Raw genomic sequence first — 13,177 nt, 5'->3', positions numbered from 1 at the left:
AAAAAAAAAAGCACTTTACAGTTCATCAGCAAACAGGAAAGTCTTGCTAGACAATGTAATTGATTAGTTCCATGCTCTGGATTCTGGGCTCTTATTGTATGAACACTGTAGGTATGAGCAGCAACAGTTAAGAAGCTGCAGAGGTAAAGGTATAAGGGCAGTGATCGAGGATGTCTTCCGAGCAGATTTCAGCAAGTGTGTTTCAAGAAGTATGCAGCAATCTCAAATACCTAATCCTGAAAAATTGCCAGAATCTAGTTTTTTAATTTTGGCCAGTATTTAGCAGCAGTATGGCCCTCTACTCTAAATTAATAAAAAACAAGTAGTACTGTATTATGAGCTGTGTTATCTCACAGTTTATCTTAGCTAGTAGCAATTAATTTATAGCTTCTGCTAAAATGACTAACGTAGTTAAAAGTTTGATATTTGATAACTAAATTTTTTTTTTTTTTCTTTTGAGACTCGCTCTGTCACCAGACTAGAGCACAGTGGCGTGATCTCAGCTCACTGCAACCTCTGCCTGCTGGGTTCCAGCAATTCTCTGCCTCAGCCTCCCCAGCAGCTGGGATTACAGGCACCTGCCACCGTGCCCGCCTTTTGTATTTTTAGTAGAGATAGGGTTTCACCATCTTGGCCAGGCTGGTCTTGAACTTCCTGACCTCGTGAACCACCCGCCTCAGCCTCCCAAAGTGCTAGGATTACAGGTGTGAGCAACCATGCCCAGCCTTGATGACTAAATTTTAAGAAATGTTTTAGCAATTCTTCATGTACCTTTCACTTGTCTTATAGTTACTTAATTCCTCTGCTCTTATCATTTGATATTTTCATTTTATTGTGTATCTCTGTAAGGTCAAATCAATAGATTTTGAACAATCTCACACTTAACCTTTAAAAAAAAATCTAATAGGCCCAGTTTCCTCTCAACAATCTTTGAAGAACCTTCGAGAAAGGAGAAACACAGACCTCCCACTTCTAGACATGCACACTGTAACCCGGGAAGAGGGAGAAGGCATGGAGACAACTGATACTGAGTCTGTGTCTTCCGCCAGCACATATACACAGTCTTTAGAGCAGCTGCTTAATTCTCCCGAAACTAAATTTGGTATGTTACTCTATCTAAATATGTTTTTCTTATTTAATTTCTTTGTCTTATTTAATTACTATTACTCTAAGTTACATATGCTTTTTTGGGCTGCTCTAATAAAATTTATTTCAATATTCCACTACCTGTTTGTATTAGGGTTCTCTAGAGGGACAGAACTAATTGGATGGACAGATGGATGCTTATTAAGTATTACCTTACACGATCACTAGGCCATCTGCAGGCTGAGGAGCAACGAGAGCCAGTCCAAGTTCCAAAACTGAAGAACTAAGAGTCTGATGTTCAAGGGCAGGAAGCATCCAGCACAGGAGAAAGATGTAGGCTGGGAGGCTAGGCCAGTCTCACCTTTTCACGTTTTTCTGCCTGCTTTATGTTCGCTGGCAGCTGATTAAATGGTACCTACCAGATTAAGGGTGGGTCTGCCTTCCCCAGCCCACTGACTCAAATGTTAATCTCCTTTGGCAACACCCTCACAGACACACTCAGGATTAATACGTTGCATCCTTTAATCCAATCAAGTTGACACCCAGCATTAACCATCACACTGTCCAAATGGGAAAATTACAAAACAAATCTTTTTTAAAATAAAATGTTAACTCTTGCCCTAGGTTTGAACCATAAATAAGTGGTGGGAAGTTTACAGTCACAAATAGGCGGTGGGTATTAGAAAGTAAGATAAACTATCTTCTCACCCTTCCAAGAAACTGACAGTTTCAGTTTATTCCTCTTGATGAAGTAATGCTAAATTTTTGTAGTGATGTTTTGGTATATTTTATTCTTACCTATAATCACTATTACTGTTCAAAATTTAGGGGGAATCTGTTTGTCATCTTCCTGAAACTTCAGGATCACCTGGAGTAAGGGTCATTTGTATTCATGGTCACTGACTATGTGGGGTAGAAATTGCAAGTCATGGTTCCTTCAGGCAAAGTTAGTAGTGGTGACATGGAGGCTTCGTGATAGAGCAGCAGCAGACTCCAGAAGCCGATTTGACTTTGTGATTCCTGCCAAAATTACCTGTCATCTGTGAGCCTGTTTCATCGTCTATAAAGTTTGAATAATGATACCTACCCCACCTGATAGAAGATTCTTATGAGAGTACATGATACATGACCAGTAAATGTTAATGCTTTCCTCATTATAAGTGAAATGACATAAAGTCTTGCAATATTCATAGATGGGAAGAAGATGTGTAATAAAACTGCCTATAAACACAGTTCTGACTAATTTCAGAACTGGGACTTATAGGGCTTATATTCAGTTAGATTACATGCTTTACAACAGAGATACTGTTTTATTTGTGTCACCTACAATATAATCTGTTGATCAAGGTATGTTGAATAGATGAATGGCAAAGAAAGCAGACCTATAAAATATCACATAGTAAGATATTTATATTTAGATGTTTTCTTATTTAGAATCTTCATCTGTATCTGTGATTTTGAAAATTAATTCTTGGAACATCTTGCAGAGCCTCCATTATGGCATGCCGAATTTACCAAAGAAGAATTGGTTCAGAAACTCAGTTCCACCACAAAAAGTGCAGATCACTTAAACGGCCTGCTTCGGGAAACAGAAGCAACCAATGCAATCCTTATGGAGCAAATTAAGGTGAGATCAGCGAACCTGGCCACCATGAAAACCGCCAGTTTGGTTTTCTTGGTCCTCCATACACAGGCACCCAAGTTTAAAAATTCACATTGCAGATGCATCCATAACGTCTTGATCTTTATATTAGATTCCTGATGGTGAGAAATACTGCTTTTCTTTTCTTTTTTTTTTTTTTTTTTTTTTTTTGAGACAGAGTCTTACTCTGTCGGTCGCCCAGACTGGAGTGCAGTGTCACAATCTCGGCTCACTGCAAGCTCCGCCTCCCGGGTTCGCACCATTCTCCTGCCTCAGCCTCCCGAGTAGCTGGGACTACAGGCGCCCGCCACCACACCCTGCTAATTTTTTTGTATTTTTAGTAGAGACAGGGTTTCACCATGTTAGCCAGGATGGTCTCGATCTCCTGACCTTGTGATCCACCCGCCTCAGCCTCCCAAAGTGCTGGTATTACAGGCATGAGCCACTGTGCCCGGCCAAAATATTGCTTTTATACCTATTACATAAAGATTTATTTCTTAATTCCTACTTTTTCTAAGAAACCATAATAGATTTAGAAACTAGAGAGATGCTCACAAGTCATTGTTCCACATATGCTTAAATAAAACTTAACTGGGTGTGAGTCTTTGAATTCTAAAGATAAACAGTAAATTTAAATCATTCACATGATATTTATGGTACTGAACTACTAAACAGTTTTCAAGTGGAGATGGCAAAGTGGCATGGGAAGTTTTTCTCCTGTTTCAAGTAGACACCAGAAACATGTAGGAATGTTGTAGAGCAGTTGAGAATTACTCAAATGAGATATTTCCACCCTGGCTCACTGATAATCACCCCTCAGAATACAGTCAAACTACTTACTGAGGAGTTCTTATGACCCAGGCCCTAGGCTTTACATATATTATTTAATCTCATCACTGGTTGAGAGAAAAATTGAGGCTGGTGAATGGTGGAACAAAGTTCAAACTCATAGCTGTCTGAAAAGTACATACTTTTCCCCTGTACTTTGCTGCTCCTAATAGATCTGTCCTGCCACTGTGCAAGGCCACTAGCTATCCTTATCAGATTATTTTAAAGCTGAATTCAGTTATTTTCAGTAAATTTAATATATCATGACATTCCACCACTAAATACTTCAGTATGCATCTCTATAAAATAACATTTTCACACTAATAAAAACATCATAGCTAACAAATCACTAACTAGCCCAGTAAACCTAAGTTACTTATTTAAATGTTTTATTTTCTTTTTTTTTTTTTTTCTTTTTTGAGACAGAGTCTTGCTCTGTCACCAGGTTGGAGTGCACTGGTGTGATCTCGGCTCACTGCAATCTCCGCCTCCCAGGTTAAAGCGATTCCCCTGCCTCAGCCTCCCAAGTAGCTGGGACTACAGGCACGCACCACCACGCCCGGCTAATTTTTTGTATTTTAGTAGAGACAGGGTTTCACCATGTTGGCCAGGATGGTCTTGATGTCCTGACCTCATGATCTGCCCGCCTCAGCCTCCCAAAGTGTTGGGATTACAGGCATGAGCCACCCCGCCTGGCCAAATGTTATATTTTCATAAATTTATACTCTCTTGATGATTTCTTAGTCTTCTTTATTGTCACTTTTTTAAATGGTCCTAGGTTTTAGGACAAAGTTGGCTAACTTTCTTGTCTAACCTAAAATGAAAATATGCTAAAAGCCACGGCTTGGTTTCAACCTGGAAATCTTCCTCAAAGACTTGAACATGCTGTTACCTTTTTTATATCATTCTTTGCCTCATTTCTTTGATAGTGTTTTACATTGTCTTATATTCTTGAATTTTCACCGTGTCTGAACTTTTGATTAAGTGCCATTCACTGTGGACGTCTTAACTGCCTGGGACTTTAGGAACAAGATAGGGGCAGGGAGTTAGTGGAGGCTACAGATGTTCCCCTCAGCCCATTTTCAGAGCCCCATGCCATACAGGCTTAGTTTCTATAGAAAGCAGAAGGCAGAGGAAACATCTTGGTACCAACCCATGGCTCCAGTTAGTTGTTCCTCATGTAGACATTCCATCAGTTCCCCAGCTTTCAACTCCAATTTCCATGATACCCTGTGCTTCTGAAGCAATAACCCCGGTATTTACACAGGATGCATCCTCTCCTCTTGTCAGTGATACTTGGTAAGCTGCTGGACTGACTCATTTCCACTTCTTGGTCTGTTTCTCATCTTGTGAGAATTTCTTGATGTGTCTCATCTACTTTTTCTCCTCTTGTGTTAGCTTGTTCCTTTTCAACTTCACCCCTCTTCCCTCCAACCCTAAATAGCTTAGGACAATGGAGTCATATAGCCCAACACTTGGTGCATATGCAGCAATCCACTTTCTAGGCAAATACAGCTTTGAAACTATCTCATAGTTGGAGTTCAGGTTTTCATGTCAAATGGATTTTGTACTGTAATGTCATAAACTCCTTTGAAATGCTTCACATACAGCTGCTACAGTTAACTAAATTCCCTCCTTTATTGCCATATGGAGGGAAGGGGGACGTTTAGCGGGGAGAAGAAAAACACATGAGTTCAGTCTGCCATATTTAATCAGAAGCTCCTAAAGCCCATTTTTAATTCATTTCTCTAACACCAGCTTCTCAAAAGTGAAATAAGAAGATTAGAAAGGAATCAAGAGCGAGAGAAGTCTGCAGCTAACCTGGAATACTTGAAGAATGTCTTGCTACAGTTCATTTTCCTGAAACCAGGTAGTGAAAGAGAAAGACTTCTTCCTGTTATAAATACAATGTTGCAGCTCAGCCCTGAAGAAAAGGGAAAACTTGCTGCGATTGCTCAAGGTGGGTAAAAGGAGAGTCTTAGAACTTCTAACTTATAACTTAAACTAAACAGTCTTGTGGTTGAGAATTTGTCTGTATGTGTAACTTTTAAATTTTGCTCATTTGGATTGGGTTTATCATATGAGTAGGCCATGACTAGATTTGAAAAGCTGACTTTTTTAACATCTTTAGGCAATTGTAGTACATTTATGTCATTTTAACGTTCAGCAAAATACAATACAGTGCTTAGCTTGATCTTCTAGCTCTTTGAAAATTGAACTTGTATCCTGGTATTGAGTTCTGGTGTTCAGTTGAATGTGGTTTTGTTTTAAATTCTACTTTTTAAAAGACATTTGTTAGCTTGTTCCTTTTCTACTTCACCCCTCTTCCCTTCTCCAACCCCAAATAGCCTAAGACAATGGAGTCATATAGCCTAACACTTGGTCTATATACAGAAATCCACTTTCTAGGCAAATGCAGTTTTAAAACTGTGCCATAGGCCAGGCACCGGTGGCTCACACCTGTATTCCCACCACATTGAGAGGCTGAGGCGGGCAGATCACGAGGTCAGGATATCGAGACCATCCTGGCCAACATGGTGAAATCTCGTCTCTACTAAAAATACAAAAATTAGCTGGGCGTGGTAGCGTGCACCTGTAGTCCCAGCTACTTGGGAGGCTGAGGTAGGAGAATCACTTGAACCCTGGAGACGGAGGATGCAGTGATCTGTCACGCCACAGTACTCCAGCCTGACAACAGGGCAAGATTCCGTCTCAAAAAAAAAAAAAACTATGATGTGGTTGGAGTTGGTTTCCATGTCAGATGGATTTAATACTGTGATGTCATTAACTCCTTTGAAATGCTTCACATACAGCTGCTGTAGTTAATTCAAACTGCATCTTAAGAATTATGGCTTCATTTTTATTTTTAGTTTTAAATTTTATTGTTGACATTTTCAAGCATACAAGGAGGACACTACAATCTCTCTTGTAGCTGTCACCCACCTCTAACAGTTTTCAACTCATGGACAATCTTGGCACAAACAGGGGAGAGTTAGAGACTTTAAAACAAATCCCACACATCATTTATTTGCCCAATGAATAATTCAGTGTTTATTGGATTTCTTTGTCACCTATACCCAGTTTATGTTCATTTTGCCTGGGTTATTGTGAATGTCTTTGTATAGTATCCTAAATAGGGCTTATATATTGCATTTGGTTGATGTTCCTTAAGCTTTATTTTGTTGTTGTTGTTTTGTTTGTTTGAGATGTAGTGTTGCTCTGTTACCCAAGCTAGAGGGCAGTGGTCCAATCTCGGCTCACTACAACCTCTGCCTCCTGGATTCAAGCAATTCTTCTGCCTCAGCCTCCCGAGTAGCTGGGACTACAGGCACGCACCACCACACCCAGCTAATTTTTGTATTTTTAGTAGAGACGAGCTTTCACCATGTTGACCAGGATGGTCTCAATCTCTTGACCTTGTGATCTGCCCACCTCAGCCTCCCAAAGTGCTGTGATTACAGGCGTGAGCCACCACGCCCGGCCATTTTGTTGTTTTTTTAATCTATGACAATTATATATATAAATATATTTTTTTAATGTGCCACTTATTAATTGAAGAAACTGGTCATTTATGCTATAGCAGTCCTATATTCTGGTTTTAATCATTACAGGGTAACACTGAGCTTGTTCCAATTGCCTATAAATAGGAAGATCCAGGTGCAATTGGGTGGGATGGTAGACAAAAATACATCATAGATAGTACTGTGTGCTTTCTAAGACATCAGGAGGCCCAGAATGTCCAGACGTCTTACTTTTGACTGATTGACCTCATCTAGTTGGTGCTCTTTAACATGTTCCCCTATCCCCTGTAACTCCTAATAACTAAACTGATAGAGTTATCCTCAAAATTGAGCAGACATCTGAATCATCTGGTATACTTACTAAAATTCCAGTTGCTGGTCCCCAGTTTCTGACGCAAGATTCTGCATTTTTAACAATTTGTTGCTGATACTTCTGGTCTGGGGCCCATACCTTGAGAACCCCTGGTCTAGAGGCCTGATAAGATGCAGGCTTAATTTTTTTTTTTACAGACGTACTTCATAAGTAGTATTGATAGTTTCTTTGAATCTGGTTTTTTATAGTCTTTCTAATGATGAAGGAGGAATGTTCTCAATACTGACAGTAATCTCAGTTCTTAGATTTCTATAGCCACAATAGTATTTTTGTCACAAGAGCCCAAATAAGAATACATCATGTATATTTTTAGTAAATAGTTATTCCAGTTACAAATTTGCAAATTACAGATTCACTGTCTTTAATTTATTCTAACAAAAGTAAACCTAATTTTATAGTTATAAAAAAGAAGAAATCTACTTCTAGTCACATAAGAGTAAAACTGCCCCTATAAAAACAAGACAGAGAAATCTCAAAATTATAACTAATTTTATAATTATAAAATTAACCAGGACTTTAAGAACGTTTGCATTTTAAAATTAAAGTTTTCAATAGTTTTCAATAGAACAATGATATCTCAAAATACTTAGCATGTCTAACAGCCCTCTTTTAAAAGCTCAGCACGTTTAATGTGGATGTTGCTAACATCCAGGTGGCTCCTGTAAGTTAAGCGTCCGTTGATTAGAAGTTCTAAAAGAGACTAACCTAAGGGATACCAGTAACATATTTTTAAAGAATATCATAGAGGAGATATACATTAGAATCCCAGAACTCGAAGGTGTGCATTTGCTAAGTCCTGTAAACATACAGGAAAACACTTACATTTAAATTAGTTTGCCCTTTAGAGATTATTTACTACTTGTCTCTTATCAATGTGAGTACATAAAAGACACCTTATAACAATTAAAAGCAATGATGGTTTAGCAACAGATTTAGACCATGTAAGGGCAGGTGTGGTGGCTCACACCTGTAATCCCAGAACTTTGGGAGGCCGAGGAGGGCGAATCACCTGAGGTCAGGAGTTTGAGACCAGCCTGGCCAACATGGTGAAACCCCGTCTCTACTAAAAATACAAAAATTAGCCAGGCGTGGTGGCACATGCCTGTAATCCCAGCTACTTGGAAGGCTGAGGTAGGAGAATCGCTCGAACCCAGGAGGTGGAGGTTGCAGTGAGCCAAGATGGTGCCATCGCACTCCAGCCTGGGTAACAAGAGCAAAACTCTGTCTCAAAAAAAAAAAAAAAAAGAGAATGTAAACTAGAAGATAGTTCAGAAGAAATTACACAGAATTCAGCATGGGAGAAACAAAAAAGAAAAAGAATGGGAAAAGACATAGAGGATAAATAAAGACATCAAACATGTTTTTACTAATTGAAGTTCTAAAAGGAGAGAAAAGAATAGAGCACAGATCATTTATGAAGAGAATGTCTAGAAATCTTTTAGAAATGGAGACGGATGTCTATCCACAGATTCAAAAACCCAATAAAATCTCAAGCAGTATTTTAAAAAAAGAAGAAATCTACTTCTAGTCACATAAGAGTAAAACTGCCTCTAAATAAACAAGACAGAGAAATCTCAAAAGCAGCCAGAGAAAGAAGACACATTGCCTCACAATAGACTTCTCAACACCATTGGTGTGATACTATCTCATGTACTAAAAGAAATAACTGCCAACCTTTTATATTTTCCAAGATCTCTTCTGGAAAACAAAAACTTTTTAAGAGTTCGCCTTCATCGAAAATTCTTAATGATGTACTCCAAGCAAAAAGAAAATTTCCTAGATAAAAAGTCTAAGATGCAAGAAAGACATGCAAAGGAAACGTAACCACCGTATTACAGGTGTGGACTGTCAGCCTGACTGGTCACACTAGGGGCATTTTGTTACCAAAGCCTTGAAAGTACTAAAGGTCTGAGAGCCACTCTTCCTGGCACTGAAGGAAACAGGGCCCATCAGAGCAAACAAGTACCTCTTGCCTCCTTCATCTCCTTGGAAGCAAATGTTTGTAATCTCTGGTTTTGTCTAAAGTTTATAACAGTATTTTTCATTCAGGTTGCTACCTATTAGTGGATGGTGAAATTAATTTGGTGGATCACATTCAGAATATTTTTTTTTTAATCAGAAGAATACAAGCTGGGCTCAGTGACTCATACCTGTAATCCCAACAGTTTGGGAATACCAGGCAGGAGGATTGCTTGAGGACAGGAGTTCAAAATCGGCCTGGGCAACATGGCAAGAACCTATGGCTACAAAAATTTTAGAAAATATCAGACGTGGTGGCATGTGCCTGTAGTCCTAGCTACCAGGAGGCTAAGACAGCAGGATTGTTTATTATAAGGAATTTGAGGCTGCAGTCAAACTTCTGGTTGAAATCCTGGTCATGCCACTGCATTTCAGCCTGGGCGACAGAGTAAAATCCCATTTTTTTAAAAAAATTAAAATAGTATGTCAAACATTAGAATATGTTAGTAAGGGTAAGCAGTTATTTCTTGAAACTCTACATATGTGCATGAGTATTGGTAAATACCTGACTGTATCATCAGCTCTAGATATAAAATGTTTATGATGTTGGCTGTAAGTTTATGGGGAATAGTTTTCCTTTCTGTGGGTTTGGGTGTATTTGGGAAACGTTAGCTTAGGGGGTAAAGTAGATTACCCAACTCTGAAAAGCAGCATCAAACTCCTTATAAAGAAACAAATAAACACAAACTCTTTATAAATAAACACATTAAATTTCAAGCAGATGGCATGAGCTGCTCAGAGTAGCCTGTTACAATTCTGTGTTACAAGGTAAAATGACTTAGAGTGTAGCAGTAGTCCCCGAACAATTAATGTCAAATAGATACTGCTAAGTGTAGATTGCTCCTTTCCTTGTATCACAAATGTTCATTCACCCTGCCCCCACACACGTTAAAATTCAGCATCATTCACAAATTGTTTCATTTCTATTTGAGATAGACTTTGGTAAGTCAGCTTTGCTCCCCAAGTAAGTTAGCCATATAGTAATTCTGTATGCAAAATTTGAATCTCAATTTTATTACTCAAGCAGAAAGTAAGTCATTTTTCTGTATTTTCTTTGCTCCCAGACTGGGTTACAATTTACAGATATGAATATTGTCACTTGTACACCATACATAACAGAGGTCTAAAACTCTATACAAGTAAATAAAGAGGAAAAAAAGCCCAACAACCCAATAGGAAAATAGACCAAGCCTGTTATAGGCTTTTTTTTTTTTTTTTTTTTTGAGACGGAGTCTTGCTCAGTCGCCCAGGCTGGAGTGCAGTGGCGCAATCTCGGCTCACTGCAAGCTCCGCCTCCCAAGTTCACGCCATTCTCCTGCCTCAGCCTCCCGAATAGCTGGGACTACAGGCGCCCACCGCCACGCCCAGCTAATTTTTTGCATTTTTAGTAGAGACGGAATTTCACCGTGTTAGCCAGGATGGTCTCGATCTCCTGACCTCATGATCCGCCCACCTCGGCCTCCCAAAGTGCTGGGATTACAGGCGTGAGCCACCGCGCCCAACCTGTTATATGCTTTTTGATCATCTCCAGACTGGCAGGAGGAGAATGCATACTCGCTATAAGTACCTGACTTGATTTGCAGAGGATATAGAACCTTATCAGAAAATGACCTTCCAAGGCAAAAGCAAATGCACCCTATCTCGGCACAGCTTTTCTCCAGTTCTTATTTACCTAAGGAGATGAATAGCTGCCAGGAACATTGTCTGCACAAGGGCAGGGGCCTGCCAGATCTGAGAACACAGCAAAATTTTTATTTTGTCAAAAATCTTATACTCGGCTTATACCATTCATTTCAGGTGAACATACAGCAAGCAGTCTGCATTTCAGTTTAGGGAAATGTTTACAGTCATCTGGTTCTCTTTATTCTTGGAAACAAGGTTACCTCACTTGGAACACATAACCAGTGCCAAGTTGTCCATCCCTAAGCATTATTTCTTCCTCTTACTTTCTAGAAGTTCTAAAGATTGTGGAAGCCAGACTTCTCAGAATTCTTTGCCCTCATTCACTCCTCCAGAAATTCATGCCTTTGTATAATCTCTTCCCCTTGAGAGCCAGTAGGTTAACCTAATGAGTTATTTTTAACCAGTAGAATACAGCAAAAGTGATAAATTACAAGAGATTGTGGCTTCTGTCTTGCTAGCAGACTCTCTCTGCCTTCATTGCTTGAACACTTTGATGAAACAAGCTACCATCCCAGACAGGCCCATAGGCAAGGAACAGGCCATCAGCTTAGCAGCCTTGAACTAAATTCTTCCAACTAGCACATAAGTTTGGAAGTAGATTCTTCTCCAGTCCAGCCTTCAGATGAGACCCCAGCCATGCCAACATCTTGATTGCACCCCTGTGAGAGACCTTGAAAACAGAACCGTTTCTGATCTCCTGACCCACAGAAACTGTGAAATGTGTTAAGGTACTAAGTTTGTAGTAATTTGTTATGCAGCCGATTGTAAATAATATGCAGATAAAACCAGACAGAACAGAAAAATAAATGAAAATGGCTTTAACTCTAGAAAGAGTTTCCCCATGTAAAATTTTGAAAATGCTTCTCTGCCTGAGATCAAACTGTGGTACATGTATATGTATGAAAACACAGAAAGGTGTCTGGAAGGGTAATACCAAATTAAATATCTTTATCCAAGAGGAATGAAAACCAGTATTCACACAGAAACGTATGCACAAACCTTGTGAATACATTAAAAACCAGTAAACTGTGCACTTTGAAAAGGTGAATTATGTGCTATATGAATTATATCTCCAAAACATTTCATGAAAAACCTGTACACAATTATTCATAGAAACTTTCTTTAAAATTGCTAAAAACTAGGAAGTCTCAGTTATCCTTCAGCTAGCAAATGAATAAACAAACTGGTACAGCCATGCAGTTTAATACTGCTCAGCAATAAAAAAAGAATGCACTGCCAGTACATGGATAATTCTCAAATGCATTATGCCAGTTGACAGAGGTCAGACTCAAAAGACTACATGCAGTGTGATTCTACTTATATGACATTCGGAAAAAAGCAGAACTGTAAGGACAGAAAACAGATTAGTGGTTGCCAAAGAGTGGGAGAAGAAGCCAGGGGGAACTTTGAGGAGGTGAAAATGTGCCAGGCCTTGGTCAGTGATGGTACATAACTGTGCATTTGTCAAGACTCAGTGCTATATGCTGAAAAGGGCAGGTTTTACTATAAGTAAGTTGTACCTCAATAAACATGATTTTTAAATGATTAAAACTTTGGTTTTTGTTTGTTTTGGTTAAGTTTTAAGGTTTACCATAAATCTATTGATTTTAGATTCCAAGTTGCATATAAGCTTCTGTTTTAAAAGAATTTTATTTTTCATTCTCTTCTTGTCAACAATATTTAGTTGTGCTAGAAATCTTATTTTGGAATTGTTTAATAGAGACAATAAATAATGTTCAAGAACAGACATTGATTCATAACATCAAAGTATGTTATGAGAAGATGGTATTTCAGAATGGAGGAAGAATTTCTTATGTGCTGGTAGGATTGTTTGTAGAGAATCATTTCTGCATAATTTTCATAGCTGGATTTCTTTAATAAAGCCATTCAGAGGTTAAGTTCTAGATTGCTTCGTGTTGCTTATCAATGTTTTAAAGCTAAAATAAAAGTAGCTGTTAGGTTGGCTCAACCAGAAATTCAGTATATCCTTTAAAAAGAGAAATTTAGTAAGTAATATGTCTAAAG

At 38.8% G+C, this 13,177-nt stretch overlaps 1 protein-coding gene across 4 annotated transcripts in view; it reads left to right on the top strand.

Annotated features, from left to right (window-relative positions):
* The window catches only part of LOC105471847 (GRIP and coiled-coil domain containing 2), a 64,369-nt gene that overhangs the window by 47,476 nt on the left and 3,716 nt on the right, over nucleotides 1-13,177 (top strand). For 3 of the 4 annotated variants that reach the window (XM_071077145.1, XM_071077144.1, XM_071077146.1), the window contains 3 exons: nucleotides 908-1,102; nucleotides 2,574-2,713; nucleotides 5,315-5,516. In XM_071077145.1, coding sequence (XP_070933246.1) covers nucleotides 908-1,102; nucleotides 2,574-2,713; nucleotides 5,315-5,516 — 537 coding nt within the window. Of the gene's footprint in view, nucleotides 1-907; nucleotides 1,103-2,573; nucleotides 2,714-5,314; nucleotides 5,517-13,177 lie in introns of those variants that run through there. The other variant, XR_011612019.1, reaches the window with a different exon arrangement.

This window comes from Macaca nemestrina, chromosome 13 (assembly GCF_043159975.1).
Source record: "Macaca nemestrina isolate mMacNem1 chromosome 13, mMacNem.hap1, whole genome shotgun sequence".
Lineage (NCBI taxonomy): Eukaryota > Metazoa > Chordata > Mammalia > Primates > Cercopithecidae > Macaca > Macaca nemestrina.
This window is presented reverse-complemented; position numbering and strand designations above follow the sequence as displayed.